This window comes from Pongo abelii, chromosome 13, assembly GCF_028885655.2.
Source record: "Pongo abelii isolate AG06213 chromosome 13, NHGRI_mPonAbe1-v2.0_pri, whole genome shotgun sequence".
Lineage (NCBI taxonomy): Eukaryota > Metazoa > Chordata > Mammalia > Primates > Hominidae > Pongo > Pongo abelii.
Window position 1 is genome coordinate 118,682,822 of NC_071998.2, and position 23,601 is coordinate 118,706,422.

At 44.6% G+C, this 23,601-nt stretch overlaps 1 protein-coding gene across 8 annotated transcripts in view; it reads left to right on the top strand.

The window, feature by feature from the left end:
* Positions 1-23,601, top strand: part of GARNL3 (GTPase activating Rap/RanGAP domain like 3) — a 167,323-nt gene that overhangs the window by 135,187 nt on the left and 8,535 nt on the right. For all 8 annotated transcript variants that reach the window (XM_063714442.1, XM_054520667.2, XM_024252280.3 and 5 more), the window contains 3 exons: positions 2,974-3,040; positions 21,384-21,491; positions 22,963-23,081. In XM_063714442.1, coding sequence (XP_063570512.1) covers positions 2,974-3,040; positions 21,384-21,491; positions 22,963-23,081 — 294 coding nt within the window. The remainder of the gene's footprint in view (positions 1-2,973; positions 3,041-21,383; positions 21,492-22,962; positions 23,082-23,601) is intronic.

Sequence of the window (23,601 nt, forward strand, 5' to 3'; positions counted from 1 at the left end):
CTCGGCCTCCCAAAGTGCTGGGATTACAGGCATGAGCCATCATGCCTGGCCCATTTCTCCATTTTTATTGAAAAGGAAACTGAAGTCAGAAAGAAGTCAATTATTTACTCCAGAGCACACAGCTAGTAAGTGGCAGAGGCAGGACTTGGACCCCAGCTGGCTGACTCCAGAGACCATGTTCCCATAGCTGGTGGGGATAGCAGGTCCAGCCACAAAGCTGGTAGCACTCAGCCCCTCCCGTGGAGAAGCTCCCAGTCTGGCAGAGCAGACACGGTGCAGTACGAAGCCTCTAGCTGAGATAGTGAAGTAAAACTAACATGTACAGGGACATCTGAGGAGGAAGTGATTCTAAGTCAAAGTGGTGGGGCCAGGAAGGCTCCTTTCTGGGGTCAGAGGGGACTCCAGGACCATCCTTCATGTAATATACCCATTGGTGCTGGTTCCTTATCTAAATAAAGATATCAGCCAACATTGAGCATTTACCAAGCTCCAGGCCTGTGCTAGGTGCTTAGATAAGTTACCTCCTGGAGTCCTCAAGCCAGTAGGCCTAGATACTCTTATTTTCTACCATCTTACAAATGAAGAAACTGAAGGTCTGAGAGGGGAAACAACTGGCGTGAGTACGCACGCCTCTGAAATGATAGCGCTGGGATTTCATTTACTCACTTGTCCATCCGATGAGTTTATTCTATCCCTGCCACCCGCCAGGCCCTGATCTGGATGCTGAGGGGCCAGCAGTGAGCAGCACAGACAGGCCTTTGCGTCATGAGCCTTAGATCTCATGGGGAGGGGAGCCACAGGGAACAAACAGACAAGAGAGCACCAGAGGGTGAGGCACGCTCTGTAGAGAGCTTAAAACACAGGGCATGATAGGAGCCATGGGGATTATTTGGGGTTTGACAACCCCCAGGTCTGTCCAATGCCAGTGCTGGAGCTCTTGGCCACTGGTCCTCACTGTCACTCCCTGCTGAGCTCCCGCAACTTTTGGTTGAGGCATTTGCCCCATTATACCTTGTTTTTTATACTTATGTGCTTTTCTGTTTTTTTTTTTTTTCTTAAGGGGTCAACCTCACCTTACTCTTTTCTGTATCCTAATGGCACCGAATACAGTGCTAGATAATGACAGATGGGAGAGACCTGGGGATTCCATTGGAAGGGGCACCCAAGCCCAGGCAGTGGCACTGGCTGAGGATGGGGCCTTGGCACCATAATGAGACCATTTAGAGGTGAAGGCTGTGTTCTGGTGACACCAGTGAAGAGGAGGGTCAGCCAGTGCACGGCCAGTGGGAGGAGCACAGTGTGGACGGAAGGGCTGGGACAGAGGAGCCAGCAGGAGCCCACAATATGGTGCTCCTGCAAGGAGGTCAGGGCTTAGCCTAGAACAGCAGCAGGGGCACAAAAAAGACACCTGAGAAACTGTGTGAAGAGGCTGCTGCTGGACTTGGGTTGGAGGTGGCCCTGAAACTTTGAGAATAGTTATGCTAACAAAAAGGAGGAGGTTTAGAAGGAAAGCTGATTGTGTGGGAGATAAAAAGCCAATAGCCTTCACTGAGTGCTCATCATGCATGAGGCCCTGTGCTAAAATCTCTGCCTTGTCTCACTGAATTCCCATTACCATCCAGCAAGGTCCATGTTCTCATTAAGCCTGCTTTACAGACGAAGACCTAAGGCCAGAGGCTAAGCCATTTGCCACACACCACAGGGGCAGTAAGTGGCCTAGACAGGGCTTGATCTCCCGTCTGTCTGCCCAGTCTGCGCCCCTCCAACCCTCCCACCCCCAACCCACTACCTCCTGCTTTTAATGACTTGGATGTGGAATCAGTTGCATCTGAGAACAAACGACATAGTCTAGGGGCTGCAGCCCTGGGGAGAATGTGTGCCTGAGCCCTTGGATTTAGGGTTTTGAGTGCAAAGCAAAATTTGGAGCTATAGAAGTGGGGTTTTACTAAGGAGAGAAGAGCCAAGAAATTGAAGAATCATCTGAGGTGGGAGAGACGGCAGGAGGCAGAAGATGTCACCCATCAGAGGCTGCAGAGGGCAGGATGGACAGATGAGCAGTGGCCAAGGCCTTCGGTTGGGGAGAAGGAGATCTTGGCTGAGCTCAAAGGGTGGTTTTCCTGGAAGCACGGGAGGCCAGGCTCTAAGGGTTGAGAACACAAGTAAGGAAGTGAAAGGAGAAGGAGGCTCTTAGAGGGCTGGAGTTTTGAAAATCAAGAAGGACCAAGGACACCATCAGGTTGAGTGCCCTCCTCTCAAATGCAGAAACTGAGGCCCAGAGAGAGGAGTTTGCCCCAGACCACGGAACTAGGTGTTCTGACACCCTTTTCATTGCACCATGCTGCCTCTCTTGACATCAAGAACAGAGAAAGAATAAAGTGTGAAGACATGCCGTGGCGATTTTAAGGTGCACAGACTTTATCTGTTGGAGGCAGAAGGATGCCTCGCTGGAGGTACGAGAGCGGTAAGGTTGAAAGAGAACCAGAATCTTAGTTCAGATGTTGGCTGTGGCGTGTACCAGCCAAGGGACTTAAGTGACTTCACCCTGAGCCTCACTTTCATCTTCTGTAAAATGATAATTATACCATAATGTCAATAATATTAGGTTGATGCAAAAGTAATTGCGGTTTTTGCCATTGGAAATAATGGCATATAAACCTGAGGCATTTCAATAGAGAGAGGAGACATACCAAACACAGAGCTTCTCAATGGCTATGAAAAGATGATGAGAAAGTCCCAGAGAAGAAAGAATGGAGAGACTTTTCTTTCTTTTTTTTCTTTTCTTTTCTTTCTCACTTCCATTGTATTATAATCCCAGCCCCCGATGTGCATTGTGGGTGCTGGTGGGGCAGACATGACCCTATGGCACCTGCATCACAGAGGGTCATGGCCCCTGCAAACGCTCACAACTTGAAAAAGTCTTTTCACAGGGTCAGCATCCAGCCTGCCCACTACCGTTGCCCATTATCATTGCAGGTTAATTTTGTTGCAGCTATTGATGTGTATGAAGATGGAGAAGCTGGTTTGCTGTTGTGTTACAACTGTAAGTTAAGGATGTGCTTTTATCTTTATTTGCTTGAATGGACTGTTTTTTTTTTCTGGGCAATTTAAAAAGATTGTCCTTAGATTTACCCAGTGTATCATTCCTGGGTTTGTAATTGCCTTCCAGGAAGGAACTGAAAAATACCTTCCTCCCTGCGTCTGCCACTGCGCACCAGGCCTCTTGGTGACACAGTGCAAGAACTGGCACTTGTGGTGCTATCTCCAGGATGCGCCAGTAATGACAGTGGCTTCCAGTTAGGGGGCCCTTACTGTGTGCCAGGTGCTGTGCTCGGTATGCTGTGGTCATTGTCTCACTTGATTCTCACAATGAATGCCCGCAGCAGGCTCGGTTATTATCCCCAGTTTAGAGATGAGGCAGCTGAGGCCTAGAGAGGTGAACTCATCAAGGTCTTGTGGCTACTAAGCAGCAGGGCCAGGGTTTGCATCTGGTGCTCTCTTGACTCCAGCACCCACAATTTTAACCACTGTCACTATTCTACATTTTGCTGTTCCTCAGGTATTAATGAAATCAGCCTCAACCCAGGGTATCCAGCCTCAGTTGGGCTAGTTTGGATTAGGTGGCAGGGTAGGTGTTGGGCAGACCAAAGGTATCAAATGGGATCTTTAAGGATTTTCAGCATTTCAAAAGCTAATATTATAATACATTTTCATAAAAATGATTTCTTAAGGGTAAAAGAAAAGAAGTAAGCTATTTTCCTAGATAAAGCTGCCCAGTCTAACAAGACATAAAACATGTTTTTCAGCCTAGGATTTTATCAATTTAGAGTGGTGATGCTGAGTCAGATGTTTTGGTTAATTAATCTTTGATTAATAAGTATAAGAAAGCTAATTATTAGTAAAGAAGGTTGTTTTATAAACATCATCTTTCAAAATTCGAGATTTATGGGGAATAAATTAGGAGAAGGTGATTGAACCTCTTCAACAATAAATTGCTCTTTGGGGACATTTTATGCACAGAACTATGCACCCTCCTTAGAACAGTGGGTCTTTAATGGCCCATGTGATGAGAAGGGCCCCATCAAGGCAGCAGGAACGGGCCACTCTCCCACACCCCATGGGCCAGGCTGCTGCCGCTCCTGCTGCCCTGCATCCCCAGGTTTATGGGGACAAGGAGGGGGTGGGGCTGCGTGGTAGAAGTCACTTCTGTAAGAAATTCACCTTTCTAAAGTATGCTCTTTTTTCTGAGACATCTATGAGAATAACTTGTGGCAGAATGTTTTAAAAACTGATTTGGATTTTTTTTATCCTTTAACTGTGTGAAAGGATGGAAGGGATTTTAGGTGGAAGAGAAGTTAAGAACAGAAAGATAGAGCAGGTTTTTAGAGTGGGGGAATTAATCCCAAACAAAAAGAGGGCATGGAAACAAATGTGGATGCTATGGGCTCTGTGCCAGACTTGCCAGTGCTGACTGGAACAGGCCGGGCTCCTCACTCAGCGGCTGCTGCATCAGCTGTGGTTCCCGCAGCCTCTGGGTCTCACGGAGCCCTTCCTTGGGAGTTCCATTTCCCATGGCTTTGCTCATCTTCCGGCTTCAGGCTCTGACTTCATCTCAGGATGGGATGAGTGTGTGTCTGTTTTCATAGATCCACTACATCAGAAGTATCTTTACATCTCTGTATCTTTACATCTCAAGGTCAAGGCCCTGGCAACCTCAGAGGTTCCCATAGCTTCAGTCTTCCCCAAACCATGCCACTTCCTCCCATTTCTTTGGGTCAGGAATCTGGCTTTTGTTTTCCATATTTCTTTTTCCCAAGACATTGGGAGGCATCTGGTGAACAACACCAATAAAACAGTTCTCTCCCCACGGTCATCCAGGTCACTTCTCTAACTCATTCCTGCACACGCAGCACACGTGGAATTTGCCTGTTTAGTCTATGTTCTTGAGTTGATCTCAGACGCCTGTACAATAAACCCCCTTTTCAACAAGGTGCTGCAGAATGATAATGCTCTCCCCAAAATTTGAAACTGATTTGTATCATTGAAGTTTTTTTCTGTATTAAAAATAAAGCAAAATTAAAAATAAATTTTATGTGGAGGAATTTTTATCTCAGATATGTTAAAGTTGAAAATATTTTATAATGGAGATTGCAACTTTCAGTTATGTGTTATTTGAAAAAATATATATTCACTTGGTAAACTTTAGGGGAAAAAATAGTATAAATTGTTCAATATGCTACTAATGTTGGGTTTTTTAAATAATTAAACTCTATTTTTATTACCAGAGTCTGTCTTTAACTGTTTAAAAAGACAAAGAAAAAGAAAACTTGGCTTTGCCCTTAGCGCCCAGTAATCATTCACCTTTAATGCAAGTAATTTCAGTGCTAACGGCAAACTCATGTGTTTGCTGATGATGCTTTAAAGATAATCATGCCAGGAAAACTAGAAAAGCTCGCATAAGTGCCCCTTGTTTTTGATGCGATCATATTTAACCTCACTAAGTCTTCACTTCCAGATAAGTAATAGTAAGAATACAAAACCTGCTTCTTACAACTGTTGTAAGCACTAAGCAGGATGATACCTGTAAAGCCCATAACACATTGCCTGACATGACAGGATTTTATTTTCCCACTGTTTATTCCAGAATCATCAGAGTATTTATTCAGAACTCAGTTTTTTAACCTTCATTAGGCTTCCTTTTTTTTTTTTTTTTTTTTTTTTTTGAGGTGGAGTTTCGCTCTTGTTGCCTAGGCTGGAGTATAGTGGTGTGATCTCGGCTCACTGCAACCTCCGCCTCCCAGGTTCAAGCAATTCTCCTGCCTCAGCCTCCTAAATAACAGAGAGGCGACAGGATCCACAAGGTTGAAGAGGAGCACTCTGGCTGCTGTGGGGCATTCGCTGAAGGAGTAGGGGCAGGGAGACCAGGGAGAAGGCGACTGCGTATGTCTGATGAGAGGACAGCAGTGGGACCAGAACTACAGCAGTGGAGATGCTGAGAAGGTCAGGTCCAAAATACATTTCCCCCTTTTTTTTTTTTTTCCAGATAGAGTCTAGCTCTGTAGCCCAGGCTGGAGTGCAGTGGCACAATCTCGGCTCACTGCAACCTCTGCCACCCAGGTTCAAACGATTGTCCTGTCTCAGCCTCCTGAGTAGCTGGGATTACAGGCACGTGCCACCACACCCGGACAGTTTTTGTATTTTTAGTTAGAGACGGGGTTTCACCATGTTGGTCAGGCTGGTCTCGAACTCCTGACCTCAGGTGATCCACCTGCCTCAGCCTCCCAAAGTGCTGGGATTACAGGTGTGAACCACTGTGCCCACCCCGAAATGCATTTCAAATATAAGGGCTAAGTGCAGTGGCTCACGCCTGTAATCCCAGCACTTTGAGAGGCTGAGGTGGGCAGATCATTTGAGGTCAGAAGTTCAAAACCAGCCTAGCCAACATGGTGAAACCCCATCTCTACTAAAAATACAAAAATCAGCCAGGAGTGGTGGTGCGCGCCTGTAGTCCTATCTACTGGGGTGACTGAGGCAGGAGAAGCTCTTGAGCCCAGAAGGTGGAGGTTGCAGTGAGCCAAGATCGCACCACTGCACTCCAGCCTGGGTGACAGAGCAAGACTGTCAAAACAAAACAAAACAAAACAAAAACATTTCAAATGTAAGAACCAAGATCCAGTACTCATCCCTCAAATCTGCTGCTTCCCCTGCCTTCAGCTTCCCAGCAGCAAGCACCAGCCTTCCACGGCAACACGGTATCTTCGTGCAGCTTTCCTGTTTACACTACTGCTTTTTTATTAAATGGTGTTCAGTTTAAAAAAAAAAAAAAAGAACCAAGCTAATTTGCTGATGAATCAAATTTGGGATGTGAGAGGAAGACGAAAAAAAAAAGAAGACTCTGCAGTTTGGAGCCTGAGCAGCTGGGAGAATGGAGAACACGGCTTCCTGAATGAGGAAAGCTCGGCCAAGAGCAAGTTTGAGGAGAAGCTCAAGAGTCCAGCCTGGACCCATCAGTGCCTTCCTGTACCCCCATGGAGATGCCCAGTGACCTGGATGTGCAAGTCCAAGGCACTCAAGAAGGAACTGTGCCTGGAGCTCTTTCATTAGCATATAAATGATGTTTAAAGTCATGAAACTAAAGAAATTACCAAGAGGAAGGGAGAGACAGAGGTACCAGCAAAGTAGACTGAGGAAGAGTGCCCGGAAAGGCAGGGATTACCAGAAGCCTGCAGGAAGGAGGGCGTCCCCACCTGTGCCCCCGCCAGAGCAGGCGAGGCCTGTCTGAGAGGGACCCTTGGACCCAGCGAGGTGGAGGTCATTTGGAAGACAAGAGTGGGCGTCTCTGGAAAGCAGGGGAGACACTTGTTCACAGTGGTTGTGAGGCAGTGGGAGAAGAGAAAGCAGACTGGGAGCACAGATGACTCTTCAGAGACTCGCTTTAAGGGAAAAAGAAAGAGGCTGGGTGTAATAGCTACAGGAAGGGTCTCTTTTTCTGAAGTGTGGGATAAATAGTGAGTTTGTAAGGCCATGGGGGAAGCTCCAATAGGGAAGGGAGGACTAGTGGTGCCAGGGAGAGGGGAGAATTGCTGGAGCAAGTCCCTGCATCTGTGGAAGCCATCAGGACACAGCAGGAAGAGGAAGGATTGGCCACACCTGAGAGCATCAGAGCCACAGGCAGCCGTGGCAGTGGCCCAAGGTGTCCTCTCTGGAGCATTTGTTCTCTCGGGAAGTAAGGGCTCCCTGGACTGTGGTTAGCTTTTTGTCTTAATTCACTGTGTCAGATACACAACTGTAAGACACTAAGATAACTGTTTTACAAGGCACAGTGGTCACATCAAAGGAGTCCCTAAGCCCGATGGGCCAGGACATTCCAAAAAGATTCGACATGGTGGGAGAGGTACTTGTTTCTAGAGCTTCCGATGGCGCTGTCACCTCCCCTGTTCCTGCCCCGCAGCACAGGCCTTGATCCGAAGCTCCAGCTTTCTACACCTCTCTCTCCCACGGAAGTGGGAAATATCAGGAGTTTAAAAAAAGAACTGTTAAACTGTACAGGATTCCATATGACAGGATGCCATTGAAAGTGTGCTGCCCAGAGAGAAGGGAACAAGGAAGCAGATGGCATGAAAAGAAAAGAAAGGGAGAGCCTCCTTCAGTGAACCACAAACACCCACAAGGCCAGACCATGGCCCAGCTCTCTGGCCCGGACCCCAGGACCCAGCTGGCACAGTGCTTGTGTCCATAAACTTTGCTGGACTGAGCCAAACCTGTGCCCTGTATCAGAGAGCCATATCAGAGGCAGATCTATTCAAGGACACTTTCCTGTCCCCACCTTTCTGACATTGCTGTCCACTCTCCTTTTCAGACTTCCTTCTCTCCCAGCTTCTGTCCCATCCTCTTGCTTTCTTTCTGCCCCTCTGGCTCTCTTGTCTCAGTGCTGTGCCGTTCACAATCTCTTCTCCAGTCACCCCTTAAACGCTGGCATTCCAGAGGGCCCTGTCCTCGCCTTTCCATCTGGCATGCTCATTCTCCCCTGCAAGCTTGATGGCCAGTGTGCTGCTGCCTCCCAGTCTCTCCAGTCCACACCCACTGCTGCCTCCCAGTCTCTCCAGTCCAGACCCACTGCTGCCTCCCAGGCCTCTCCAGTCCAGACCCACTGCTGATCTCTGCACCAGTGCGTCACACTCCTTACTGTACAGCCCACTTCAGCAGCTCAAGGGCACCTCGGACTCAACCTGTCCACCCTGAACTCAAGATCTTTCCTTCTCACATGTGCTCCTCCTCTGATGTGCCCCACCCCAGTGCAAGGGCAGCACCCTCCACCCATCAGCCAAGCCAGAGACACAGTTGGCACAATGGACTTCTCCCTGCCTTTACTCCCCATCTCCAAGCTGTCTTCCCACACAGCTCAGATTCATTCCAAATGGCCTATCTTTTATGGACCAGTCACTCCTCACCTGGTCAGTGTACCACGCGTGAAATTTCTTGGACTTTGGCTCCGTCTTAGAGCAACCCACCTCTCCCCTCTACACTGCTGCTGGAGTCAGCTTCCTAAAACCCTAATGCGATCCTCTCACTTTCCCTAGCCAGGACTCCCTTCCCCAAGCCAGCCTCTGCCTCCCTCTGCCTTCCTTCACGTAGGAAATCCCTATGTGACTTCCAGAGATTCCTGGAGACAGGAGAAGGTGTGCCCTGATTCTGTGGAAAACACAGAAGGAACTGGTGCAGGCTGTGTGCGTCACAGTGTTGGGTGACAATGGGAGCAGCTCACCAGTCTTGTTCTGAGCAAGAGGCTGAAGATCGAGGGATACATTCCCCATCTGTTTACCTGCCAGCTGTGCCTTGGTTCAAGGCAAATTTTATGTAGAATATAAAATGCTATTACAGAAAAAGTGTCGTAAGACTTTATTCAAGATTTTCAATGTCATAGTTTTTGATTTCTTCATGACAAATATATTTTAAATGTTTTTTAATCAAGTGAGTCACATAACATTATATCATTAATGTGTTATATATTTTGTTATCACATATAATTACATAAACAAATTTGTCAATTGAACAAAATAAAGAATCCAGAAATAGATTTACACATATTTGGTAAATTGATTTTTGACAAAGGTGCGAAGGCAATTCAATGGCAAAATAAGAGTCTTTTTTAACAAATGATACCGGAATAATTGGATAGACATATGCAAAAAAAATTTTTTTTAAGACGGAGTTTAGTTCTTGTTGCCCAGGTTGAAGTGCAGTGGCGCAATTTTGGCTCACGGAAACCTCCGCCTCCTGGGTCCAAATGATTCTCCTGCCTCAGTCTCCCGAGTAGCTGGGATTACAGGTGCATGCCACCATGCCTGGCTAACCAAAAACTTTGATCCATACCTCACATTCATTCATTCATTCATTCATTCATTTTTTTCAAAGCTTTCACTCATTTATTCAGAATATATAAATAAAGAAGTACAATATGTCAGGTATTGTTTTAGAGGAGGAAGACACTATCCTTGCCCATCCCCATCCCAGGATTCTTGACACATAAACAAATTGGTGCAATGTGCTATAGGAGATGTGTAGGGGAATAAGTACCAAGAAAGAAGCCATGAGGTTATGGGTGTTTCTGGGGGTGGGGATACAAGAAGTGTTTCCTATAGGAGATAATGGTAATATGTGTTTAGTCTACTATGTATTCTTAATCTGTATTTGTAAAACAATGGTCCACATAATGATATCTGACTTGTACAAAATATCTTTTAGGGAAAATAGTAGTTTTTATGCTGGCAAATTAAAATTATGTAAGAACTCTGGGACCCCTTAAGTTTTCCTGGGTCTGTCTTACTTTGTAAATTTTAGCTCTACATAGTGCAATATATGTTTTATCTGAATGTTGAGACACACTAAGGAACAACACACTTCTTTTTGCACAGACTGGTGGCAACAGCTTTGGAATGTGTTTATCAAATTAAGAGACAAAAACACAAAACGCTACAATTCAAAACTGGCTTTTTATTAGATCTGCTACTTTGCTTCAAACTTTAAACTATACCCAGATAATGCAAGAAACAGAGAAGTACTAGTTGCAGAAAACCCTCTGTGTTAATTGCCTTTTGGGAATTTTAACATTTGAATATACTTCCCAATGTGGAAGCATGGAGTCAGGGGTGGACTCCAGAAGATACAGGGGCCTACCTAGCTGTAACCACATTATTATGAAGAACAAAATTACAGCTGAATTAAATTTTGAAGGCTGTCCTTGAGAATATGCATAGAAAGTTGTATGTTACCTAATAGATAATTTGTGAGCCTGATGTCATTCAAAAGCCAGAGAAGAAATATTCAGGCTAAAACAAAACTTGCTACTTTCTTAGAACAAAGAGAATGTACTTCTTGTTGGGAAGCTAAATCCTAGGAAAGGGAAAACAAATACTCCATAGATTGCAAGTCCCAGAGAATTTTAAAGTGAGTAAGATCGAACCACCAGATGAACCAGGGACCTTCCTAGAGAACCAAAAAGAAGCCTCAAGTATTGCTATTGCTGTAGCGTACAGGCATCAGAGTGGGTGTTTTAGTGAGTTAGGTTGAGATCAGGTGGCCTACATGAGCTCTGGGAACCAAAACAACAACATAGGAATATAGGTTAAATCTGTAGGTGGTGCTATAACTTTGAGTGGCTGAGTTCAAGGTAATTTACAGTGATTTGGTCCTAGATGCTGTTGTACTGGCACCCACCCAGCCTTTTAAAAAGATAAAATCTCACACCTGTTTTCCCAGCACTTTGAGAGACTGAGGCGGGAGGATCTCTTGAGGCCAGGAGTTCAAGATCAGCCTGAGCAATATAGTGAGAACCTGGTCTCTAAAAAAAAAGAACATCAAAGCCTAAAAGTACAAAAGAGGTCTTTCAGGTTGCAGAGATAAGACATGATCCGTCACCCTTTTGGTGGAAGAGTGAATAAAAATATTGGCCACTTTGATTTTGCTGCTGTTTAGAAAGACTCCTGGCTGGGCGCGATGGCTCACGCCTGTAATCCCAACACTTTGGGAGGTTGAGGTGGGCAGATCACTTGAGTCTGGCCAACATGGTGAAACCCCATCTCTACGAAAATTACAAAAAATTAGCTGGGCATGGTGCTGCACACCTGCAATCCTACCTACTTGGGAGACCGAGGCACAAGAATCACCTGAACCCAAGAGGCGGAGACTACAGTGAGCCAAGATCAGGCTACTGCACTCCAGCCTGGGTGACAGAGTGAGACTCCGTCTCAAGAAAAAAAAAGGAGGCTGGGTGCGGTGCTTCACGCCTGTAATCCCAGCACTTTAGGAGCCCGAGGTGGGTGGATCACCTGAGGTCAGGAGTTCGAGAGCAGCCTGACCAACATGGTAAAACCTCGCCTCTACTAAATACAAAAAATTGGGCGTGGTGGCGCATGCCTGTAATCCCAGCTACTTGGGAGGCTGAGGCAGGAGAATCACTTGAATCCAGGAGGCTGAGGTCAGTGAGCTGAGATTGTGCCATTGCACTCCAGCCTGGGCAACAAGAGCAAAACTCTGTCTCAAAAAAAAAAGATAAAAAAAAAAAGGAAAGACTCCTCTCACATCAGATTTAAAAATTCATTCAAAATGCATCATAAAACTACATGAAAAACCTAAAACCTAATAAAAACTTCTACAAGAAAGCATAGAAGATATTTATGAGCTTGGATTGGCAAAAATTTCTTAGATATCGCACCAAAAGCATAATCCATAAAAGAAAAAATTAATACATTGAACATCAAAACTAAGAACTTCTCTTCCTTGAAAAACACAAGCAAATGAAAAGGCAAGGCACAGACAGAGAAAATATTTGCAAATCACCTATCTCATATAGGACTGGCAAAGGGAAAATATAAAGAACTCTCAATAATAAGAAAATAACCCAGTTAAAAAGAGGGCAAAACACTTGATCAGGTAGTCCATCAAAGACGATTTACGGATGGTAAATAAGCACATGAAAAGATGTTCAATATCATTAGCTATTAGGGCAATGCAAATCAAAACCACAATGAGGGCTGGACAAAGTGGCTTATACCTGTAATCCCAACACTTTGGGAGGCTGAGATGGGAGGAACACTTGAGCCCAGAGTTCAGGATTAGCCTGGTCAGTATCGTGAGACTCCATCTCTACAAAAAAAAAAAAAAAAAAAAAAAAACTTTTTTAAAAAACTACAATGAGATACCACCACACAACTATTAAATGGCTAAAATGAAAACAATTGCTCGTAATCAGTGTTGGTAAGGATGTGAAGAAAATGGCTTTCTCATGTGTGGCTGGTGGAAATGTAAATTGGTATAATCACTTTGGAAAACAGTTCTTCAAAAAGTTAAACATTCACTCGCCATATGGCCCAGCCGTTCCACTTCTAGGAATGGATGCAAAAGAAACGAAAGCACAGGCTGGGCACGGTGGCTCACACCTGTAATCTCAGCACTTTGAGAGGCCAAGGCAGGCAGATCACCTAAGGTTAGGAGTTCAAGACCAGCCTGGTCAACATGGTGAAACCCTGTCTCTACTGAAAATGCAAAAAAAATTAGCCAGGCATGGTGGCAGGCACCTATAATTCTAGCTACTTGGGAGGCTGAGGCAGGCGAATTGCTTGAACCCGTGAGGCAGAGGTTGCAGTGAGCCAAGATTGCGCCACTGCACTCCAGCCTGGGTGACAGAGCAAGACTCTGTCTCGAAAAAAAAAAAAATGAAAGCATATGTATGTCCCCATAAAGATTTGTATCCAAATATTCATAGCAGCATTATCTGTATTAGCCCAAAACTGAAAACAACACAAATGTCCATTGTGGAGGTTTTAAAATATGTCCACAAGTTCTTTGATACTTCTTCCCTCAAGAGGTGGAGATCATTCCTCTTCCTTTGTAGGCAGGCTGGACTTAGTGATTCCTGTCTACTGAACAGAATATGGTAGAAGTGAAGGTATGCAACTTCTAAGACTAGGTCAAAAAAGGCATTGCGACTGCCTTATTGTTCCTTCTTGTGTCACTCACTCTGGCGAAGCCAGCTGCCATGTCCTGAGGACACTCAAGCAGCCCAGGGGAGAGGTCCTTGTGGTGAGGAACTAAGTCCTCTGCCAAGAACCATGTGAGTGCACCATCTTGGAAGCAGACCCAAGTCAAGCCTTCTGATGACTGTAACCTCCAATGACATCTTTTTTTGTTTGTGAGAGTCTTACTCTGTCACCCAGGCTGGAGTGTAGTGGCGTGATCGTGGCTCACTGCAACCCCTGCTTCCTGGGTTCAAGCGATTCTCATGCTTCAGCCTCCCAAGTAGGCTGGGATTACAGGCACACACCACCACGCCCGGCTAATTTTTGTGTTTTTGGTAAAAACAGGGTTTCACCATGTCAGTCAGGCTGGTCTCGAACTGCTGACCTCAAGTGATCCACCTGCCTCGGCCTCCCAAAATGCTGGGATTAGAGGCGTGAGACACTGCACCCAGCCTCTTAACATTTTTTTTCTTTTTTTTTTGAGACAGAGTCTCGCTCACTGCAGGCTCCGCCCCCCGGGTTCACGCCATTCTCCTGCCTAAGCTTCCTGAGTAGCTGGGACTACAGGTGCCTGCCACCTTGCCCGGCTAATTTTTTGTACTTTTAGTAGAGACGGGGTTTCACCGTGTTAGCCAGGATGGTCTTGATCTCCTGACCTCGTGATCCACCCACCTCGGCCTCCCAAAGTGCTGGGATTACAGGCGTGAGTCACTGCGCTCAGCCAGCCTCTTAACATTTTAACATCTCTGAATTTAGCGTGCATCTTATAATTATAGTCGACAGCTTTCTTTCTTCCTTTCTTTCTCTTTCTTTCCTTCTTTCTTTCTTTCTTTCTTTCTTTCTTTCTTTTCTTTCTTTCCTTTCTTTCTTTCTTTCTTTCTTTCTTTCTTTCTTTCTTTCTTTCTTTCTTTCTTTCTTTCTTTCTTTCTTTCTTTCTTTCTTTCTTTCTTTCTTTCTTTCTTTCTTTCTTTCTTTCTTTCTTTCTTTCTTTCTTTCTTTCTTTCTTTCTTTCTTTCTTTCTTTCTTTCTTTCTTTCTTTCTTTCTTTCTTTCTTTTTCTCTCTCTTTCTGGACGTTTTAAATGATGTCTTATTACTTTTGCCAGAAAAACCGTTCATCTTTTATTCAGTGACATCCTAGATTCAATGAAATATGGTAAGTTTTGAAATCTAGGTAAGAAGAACAATTTTGTAGTTGAAAATAAATTCCTAAAATTGTCCTAAAAAATGGCAGAAAACCTGATTGAGTCAGTAAGTATAGAAGATATTGGAAAGTTTTTTAAAAACTAGCCTCCACAAAAGGGTCCCAACCTTCGTGGAATTTGGGACAAGGACAATCCAACATCACTGCAGAATCTAAGAAAAAGTTTGAACAAATGGACAAATATACTATGCTACTGACTGGGAAGACTTCATCTTGCAAAGATGTATATTTCTCCTCAGATGAAATAAATTAATGTGATTCCAGTCAGAATCCCAATTCTTTTCTCTTTATGCCTGGCATGTAGTAGGCATTCCATAAATATCTGCTAAGTGATTAGATGAATGATTTGCCAGAAAATTTTTTAAAAGATTTGTCATGAAGGATGATTATTTCTTTAACATTATAATTTATTGCAAAGCTACAATAATTAACACAGTATGATGCTGGTGCAAGAATAGACAAGCCACTCAATACAACAGAATAAAGTCCAGAAATAAACTCAACTATATATAAAATGTATATGATGAAAGTAGCATTTCAAATATGTAGAGACATGATGAATTTTTTTAAAAATAACGTTAGGACAATTGGACAAACTTTTGGAAAAAGTAAATATATGCCTCTGTTTTTAGTTCTAAATAAATTGAAAGTGAAATATAAAAAGTCAGTGTCTGAAATTTATAAAGGAAAACATGAACCACTGTGTACCAAGTCTTAGCGGTGGAGAGAGCCTTTCTAAGGACGACATTAAAGCAGAAGCCGGCCGGGCGGGGTGGCTCACACCTGTAATCCCAGCACTTTGGGAGGCTAAAGCGGGCAGATTACTTGAGGTCAGGAGTTCGAGACCAGACTGGCCAACATGGTGAGACCGCATCTCTACTAAAAATACAAAAATTAGCCGGGTGTGGTGGCGTGTGCCTGTAATCCCAGCTACTTGGGAGGCTGAGGCAGGAGAATTGCTTGAACTCGGTGGGGCAGAGGTTGCAGTAAGCTGAGATCATGCCATTGTACACCAGTCCAGCCTGGGCAAAAGAACCAGACTCCGTCTCAAAAAAAAAAAAAAAAAATGCAGTATCCATGAACAAAGTTTGAAAGATCTGATTACACAAAACTTAAAATTTCTATGCCAAAAAGAACCATAAAATTAAAAGAGAAATAGCAAACTGGGGAAAATATGTGTGTTTCCAAAAGGGCCAATATCATTAGTATAGGCTGGGCGTGGTGGCTCACGCCAGTAATCCCAGCACTTTGGGAAACCAAGGTGGACAGATCACTTGAGCTCAGGAGTTCGAGACCAGTCTGACCAACGTGGTAAACCCAGTCTCTACTAAAAATACAAAAAATTAATCAGGCATGGTGGCACACGCTTGTAATCCCAGCTACTCAGGAGGCCAAGGCACAAGAATCGCTTGAACCAGGAAGGCACAGGATGCAATGAGCCAAGATTCTCGCGCCACTGCACTCCAGCCTGGGCAACAAAGCAAGACTCTGTCTCAAAAAAAAAAAAGATAATTAACATAAAAAGAGATCTTACATATCAAAAAGATAAAGACGGTCGGGCACTGTGCTCACACCTGTAATCCCAGCACTTTGGGAGGCCGAGAGGGCAGATCACCTGAGGTTGGGAGTTCAAGACCAGCCTGACCAACTTGGAGAAACCCCGTCTCTACTAAAAATATAAAAATCAGCTGGGCGTGGTGGCACATGCCTGTAATCCCAGCTACTCAGGAGGCTGAGGCAGGAGAATCGCTTGAACCCGGGAGGCGGAGGTTGTGCCATTGCACGAACCCGGGAGCTGAGATCGTGCCATTGCATTTCAGCCTAGGCAACAAGAGTGAAACTCCGTCACAAAAAAAAAAAAAAGATAAAGGCATGAGCACCCATTAAAATATGAGGGAAGGATATGAGCAGATAATTTACAAAAAAAAGAAATCCAGTTACCCAATAAGCATTGTTAAAAGATAAACTTCGACACATTAAAATTTTTAAGAGTTTGAGCAGTGATATATATATATATACTTTTTTTGTTTTTTTTAAATTGGAGTCTCACTTTATAGCCCAGGCTGGAGTGCAGTGGTGCGATCTCAGCTCACTGCAACCTCTGCCTCCCAGGTTCAAGTGATTCTCCCACCTCAGCCTCCCGAGTAGCTGGGATTACAGGCCCCCACCACTAGGCCCAGCTAATTTTTTTGTATTTTTAGTGGAGATGGGGTTTCACCGTGGTGGCCAGGCTGGTCTCAAACTCCAGTGATCTGCCCCCCTTGGCCTCCCAAAGTGCTGAGATTACAGGTGTGAGCCACTGAGCCTGGACAATGGTGATTTATTAATCAGGCAGCTCCAAACCTGAGGGAACAAAGGGAGGCTTTTATAAGGTGAATGCAGAAGCAAAGCAAAGCAAGTATTTGATTTGCTAAAGTGGAGCAGTAGCTTTACTTGGCTCATTCCAATGGAAAGTCCCTGGTTAGAGGTTAGTTGACGGTTTCTGCTTGGCTCCTAGAATATGACCTTTTACACTGAGTTGAGTTTTGGTTTGCTTATGTAGGAACTCACAGCACTGGGACCACCTCATTCTAATGGCCTTGCTATTATTTTAACATCGTGGGAAAAACTGTGCCCCACTGAGAATTTTAATATGCAAATTATCATTGTAATTATTTGGTCACTCAGACTGGCTGAGACTGTCAGAGTCATGGATTCTGGCACCCTCTCTCTGCACTGCTAGAAGTGGTCTAGATGGTACAGCCTTCTGGGGAAGAAGCTGGCAGGATGTGATTTTAAATGGACACAGCCTGTGTACTCACAGGCAATTATTTTAAGACATAATCAGCAAACTGTGAATAATGAGTTCTTGATTGTCTGTTACAACATCATTTATAAAGCAGAAAGTTTTGGAAACTAAATGGAAACAGGAGGAAACTGGTAAAGATGTTTTGTTACATTCAAATACTGAAATGCCATACAGTGAGTTAAAGTTATGTTCTTGAAAAATGCATGGAAGAAAATATACAATATGGTGAAGAAAGCAAATTATATTTTAAAGTCCAATTCTGTTTTTCTTTATAACATTTATCTTGCTTATTCATTCTGAATAAAAATACTTGAAGGAGAAATACCAAAATGCTATCAGTACTGGCCGGGCATGTTGGCTCACACTTGTAATCCCAGTGCTTTGGGAGGCCAAGGCAGGTGGATCACTTGTGGTCAGGAGTTCGAGACCAGCCTGGCCAACATGGTGAAACTCCATCTCTACCAAAAATAAAAAAATTAGCCGGGCGTGGTGGGGCACACCTTAGTCCCAGCTACTCGGGAGGCTGAGGCAGGAGAATCTCTTGAACCCAAGAGGCAGAACCCAAGAGGCATAGGTTGCAGTGAGCCAAAATGGCGCCACTGCACTCTAGCCTGGGTGACAGAGCAAGACTCTGTCTCAAAAAAAATATATATGTGTGTGTGTGTGTGTGTGTGTGTGTCAGTATTCCTCCCTGGGACATAGGGTTACAGATGATTTTTAAAATTTTCTTCTTTATGTTTTTCTTTGTTCCTCAAATATTCTACAACAAAACACAGAAAAAAATAACGAATCTCGTAAAGATGTAGATATAGATACAAAGTATTTAACAGTAAATAACATTCTGAATAAAATAAAATCATGTGACTTACATATGACCCAGCAATCTATACAAAAGAAATGAATATATGTCCACACAGACTTGTACAGGAATGTTCATAGCATCTTTATTAACAATAGCAAAAAGCAGAAACAACCCAAATGCCCATCAAATGGTAAGTAGATCAAAATGTAGGCTATTCATACGGTGGAATATTATTTGGCCATAAAAAGGAATGATGCACTGACACATGGGTGAGCCTCAAAAACATCGAGCTCAAAGAAGCCAGACACAAAAGGCCACATGTTGCATGATGCCATTTATATGAAATGTCCGGAAAAGGCAAATCCACAGACACAGAAGCAAATAAGTGGTTGACCAGGGCTAGGGGAAGAAATGGGGAGTGAGGTTTCATTTTAGGGTGATGAGAGTTCTAAAATTAGATCATGGTGATGTTGGACAACCCTGTAAATATGCTAAAATTCATTGAATTGTACATTTTATTGTATTTTTTTGAGACAGTCTAGCTTTGTCGCCAGGCTGGAGTGCAGTGGCGCCATCTTGGCTCACTGCAACCTCTGCTTCCCGGGTTCAAGTGATTCTCCTGCCTCAGCCTCCCGAGTAGCTGGGATTAAAGGCATGCGCCACCATGCCCAGATAATTTTTGTATTTTTAGTAGAGACAGGGTTTCACCATGTTGGCCAGGATGGCCTCAATCTCCTGACCTCGTGATCCGCCCACCTCGGCTTCCCAAAGTGCTGGGATTACAGGCGAGAGCCACTACACCTGCCCGAACTGTACATTTTTAATGGATGAATTTTGTGGTCTATAAATGATCTCAGTAAAGCTGCTATTTTTAATAATTAAAAAATAAAATTGGTTTCATTATTTTTCAAACAGTAAACATACTAATGCAGCCAAGACCCAATTGCAACAAAACTCTATATCTACAGACTCATCAAGTTGCTAATTATATCATGTTTTCTTCCTTTTTTTTCAGAAATTAGAAATGTGATTCTAAAATGTAGGTGGGGACGTTTTGTGAACTAAAATGCATTAGCAGAATCCAACATACTGGTCTTACATGTCATTATCTCTTCTCAGAGTAACACTACCATCTTTACCTCTACCCTCTGTAGACAGTTTTAAACATTTAAACGAATGAAATTATACAGTATGTACTCAGATATCTAGCTTCTAGCTTTTCTTTTCTTTTTTTTTTTTTTTTTGAGATGGAGTCTCGCTCTGTCACCCAGGCTGGAGCGCAGTGGCGTGATCTCGGCTCACTGCAAGCTTCACCTCCTGGGTTCACGCCATTCTCCTGCCTCAGCCTCCTGAGTAGCTAGGACTACAGGCGCCCGCCACCACGCCCCGCTAATTTTTTTTTTTTTTTTTTGTATTTTTAGTAGAGATGGGGTTTCACCGTGTTAGCCAGGATGGTCTCGATCTCCTGACCTCGTGATCCTCCCGCCTGGGCCTCATAAAGTGCCAGGATTACAAGCGTGAGCCACCATGACTGGCCGCTTTTCTTTTTTTGCTCAGTATTATGTCTGTGAGTCATCCCTGTTGTTGTGTGTCAATAATTAACATTCAGATGTTTATTAACATCCATTCTTTATGATGTTAATAAAAACTCAGGCTGGCGCGGTGGCTCACGCCTGTAATCCCAGCACTGTGGGAGGCCGGGGCGGGTGGATCACTTGAGGTCAGGAGTTCGACACCATCCTGGCCAAATGGAGAAACCCCGCCTCTACTAAAAATGCAAAAACTAGCTGGGCATGGTGGCGGGCGTCTGTAGTCCCAGCGACTTGGGAGGCTGAGGCAGGAGAATCGCTTGAACCTGGGAGGCAGAAGTTGCAATGAGCCGAGATCTCACCACTGCACTCCAGTCCAGGCAACAGAGCAAGACTCCGTCTCAAAAATAAAAAATAATAATAATAATGATAGTAACTCAGTCTTTCATTGAGAAAGAAATGCATGGCTAAAACATGATGGTTTGGGAGGCCGAGACGAGAGAATTGCTTGAGCTCAGGAGTTGGAAACCAGCCTAGGCAACATAGAGAGACCTTGTCTCTACTGAAAAAAATAAATAAATAAATAAATTAGCTGGGTGTGCTGGTGTGCACCTGTAGTCCCAGCTACTGGGGGATTTAAAGTAGAAGGCTCACTTTAGCCTGGGATGGGGAGGCTGCAGTCAGCAGTAATCATGCCACTGCACTCCAGCATGTGTGACAGAACAAGACTCTGTCTCCAAAAAAAATTTTTTTTAATTTAAATTTTAAAAATGTGATGGACCTCTGTAATAAATGGGGCCTTTGTTTCTCCATGGACTTTCTCACTCTAAGAGGGTCTGAACCATGTGGACTTGTGTTTAGAGCTTGCAGCAGGCCAGGAACAATGTACTTGAATGAACTTTGTGTTAATCTAATACTGGTTGAGGTTCACCAAGAGGATACAAGCGTATGGCTTCAAGTCCTCTTGAATAATAATAAAATGTTTGAGGGTATCTGGCTCCCACCACCCTTGTCCTGAATGAGGCTCAAGGTGTGATCTGCCTCGCAGGAGGGCATTCTCCACCCAAGGGCTGCCGTCAGGTGTCCCTTCTTGACCGTTCACAAGTGTGGGAGACAGTAGGGCATAGGCTCTGCAGTCACACAGACCTGTGTTCAAACCCTGCTTCCCCCACACAGTGCTTGTGAGACTTTGGACAAACTACTTCGCCTCTCCTAACCTCAATTTTCTCATCTGTAAAGAGAGTGTAATAATGGTATCTACTTTGTGAAGTTCTACAGATTAAATGGGATAATGGCTTTAAAGCTCAGTGCCTGGCACATAGTAAATTCTCCCAAAACAGCAGCTCTTATTATTTGTGGTAGTAATATTATTCTGGCTCAGAATGCCTTTGACCCTAAGTATCCAGCATCATGGCGGTATTCATACTGGCTATTTATAAAGAACTAGCAGATAGGATACTATTCTCGTTGCCTGTTTTTCATTTCTTTAATTACAGTCATCTAAGTGTTGTCTCTAACAAAAATGAGTTGCTGTTGTTTTCATTGCAGACAGTTGCATCTATAAAAAGGTTTGTCCCTTTAATGGTGGCTCTTTTTTGGTTCAACCTTCTGCGTCAGATTTCCAGTTCTGTTGGAACCAGGCTCCCTATGCAATTGGTAAGAAAAATCTTTATCATAACGCTTTTTCCCTTCATAGATATGTCTGAACTATTGTAAGCAAATCCTATGTAAGCAAATCACTGGCTTACTGCGAAATTGCTATAAATTATATGCGTATGATGAATATTCACAGCGTTCTTTTTCTTTTTCTTTTATTTTTGTTCCCCTTTTGGGACTATTGTCTTCTACTGTTCCTCCTAGTTTCTCTCAGTGCCTGAGCATGTATGCATTTGAGAACAATTAAATGTCATTTTTCAGTACTTGGTTATCATTTCAGCACCTCAGTTCATTTCTGGGCCTCACTTTCCTTTTTCTAAAATTCAAGTGTAAGGTCTCCAGCCTCAAAATGCTGACTGACCTCGGGAAGAAGCACAGTGCTTTCAGGGCCATTGGTATATGTTTCATAGAAACTCAGGTACCTGCCTGCCATTAAAATGTCAGGACGTGAGCGGCGATGCTTTGTGTTTGTGATTCAAGATCCACAACTGGCCATTGCCTTTTAGGAGTCAGATCAGAGCCAAGAATGTTCCAGTTCATTCTTTTGTCCTCACAATAAAACTATGTGTTAATAGGTCCACAGGACAGCATTTTGAGAGGAAGGCAGAGGGACCAACCTAAGATCCTGGGAGGACCAGTTAGACTTGATGACAGATTAGATCTGTAGAGAGGAAAGGGAGGTTTTGAACCACGTTGCTGGAGGGGCTTGAAAGTCATGGCTGGAGGCATAGATGTGGTAGGCACAGTCACCAGGAAAGCCAGGAGAGCAGATGCGCTCATCCATGGAAAGAGTGCAGAGAGAGCCAGTGCGAAGAAGGGGACGACACGAAGTGCCAGGAAGAAAGAGGTGTGCCCCAGGGCAGGCACAGTGCCTGGAAGCCAGTGTGTCATCCAAATCATTTCAAGCAGAGGGGCCAGCCCTTAACAAATAACTCAGCAAACCCACTGATCCCGAGGGACACTGCGAGGGCCAGTGAGGAATAAAATGCAGCCCCGGCTCAGACGTGCAGCTGGAGGAGCACAGGGGAGGAGCGAGGAGCACTGAGGGACACCAGGGCTGGGCCTTGAAGAGAGACCAAAGGGAAAGGTCCCAGGCAGGATGGCCTGGGCCTGCAGACAGAATGTCAGGGTGGCGTCTGAACAACAGAAGGGACTCCCCACAGGACTTTGGCAAGTGAGCTGCCTCACTGGAAGATCAGGCAATGGGGTTTCCATAGGGGAAAATGGCAGCAAGCATGGTGACAGTGCACACCTCCCGGGAGGCGCAGTGTGGCAACTGAGGGGAGGCTGTCTTAGGAGCCAAGGCTACCTTAGGATCAGGGCGACATGCACATGTGAAGGAAGGAGAGAAGCAGCCAGAGGAATGAGAGATGGAAGTTTCTAGAGAAGTGAGTGTGACTGTGACACAGTCACAGCCCCTTCGCGGCCACCAAGCCAGCAGCTGGGAGGTGACACTCCTGTTCCCTTGCAGTCTGTGCTTTCCCATATCTCCTGGCCTTCACCACCGACTCCATGGAGATCCGCCTGGTGGTGAATGGGAACCTGGTCCACACCGCAGTCGTGCCACAGCTGCAGCTCGTGGCCTCCAGGGTGAGTAGGACTGGGATTTTATCTCTGAGTGGTTTGGGGGAACCCGGCACTGTGAGATTTCAGGTGAGCACAGAAGCTGCCTCTTGTCAAGTTAGGCTGATGAAGACCTGTGTCAGAATGCCAGCACAAGATGGAAAGCCTGAAACCAACTGATCTGTTGGGTTTTCATGTGTGATTTCTGTGGGCTTTCAGAACACTCCTTAGCTTTGTTAATAGTCATTCGGTGCTGGTGGCAGCTGGGGAGCACTAAGCTGAAAAGAGATATCCCCGATCAGAGACTGGGTCAGTTATTCATGTCACTGCTGCCCTGGAGGACAGTCCAAGTCTAGAAAAGTCAGAGCTTGCAATCGTTCTTCCTTTCCCACCCTCTATCCTCAATTTGAATTCATAGCCTATGAAACATGGCTAACTGATTAATCCATGCCTCATAACCCAGAGCTAGGGCAAAACGGAGGGATGCAGGAACAAAGATGCCTTCCAAGATGTCTTTTGTCGCTGGCATATAATCTGGGGGGTCTTG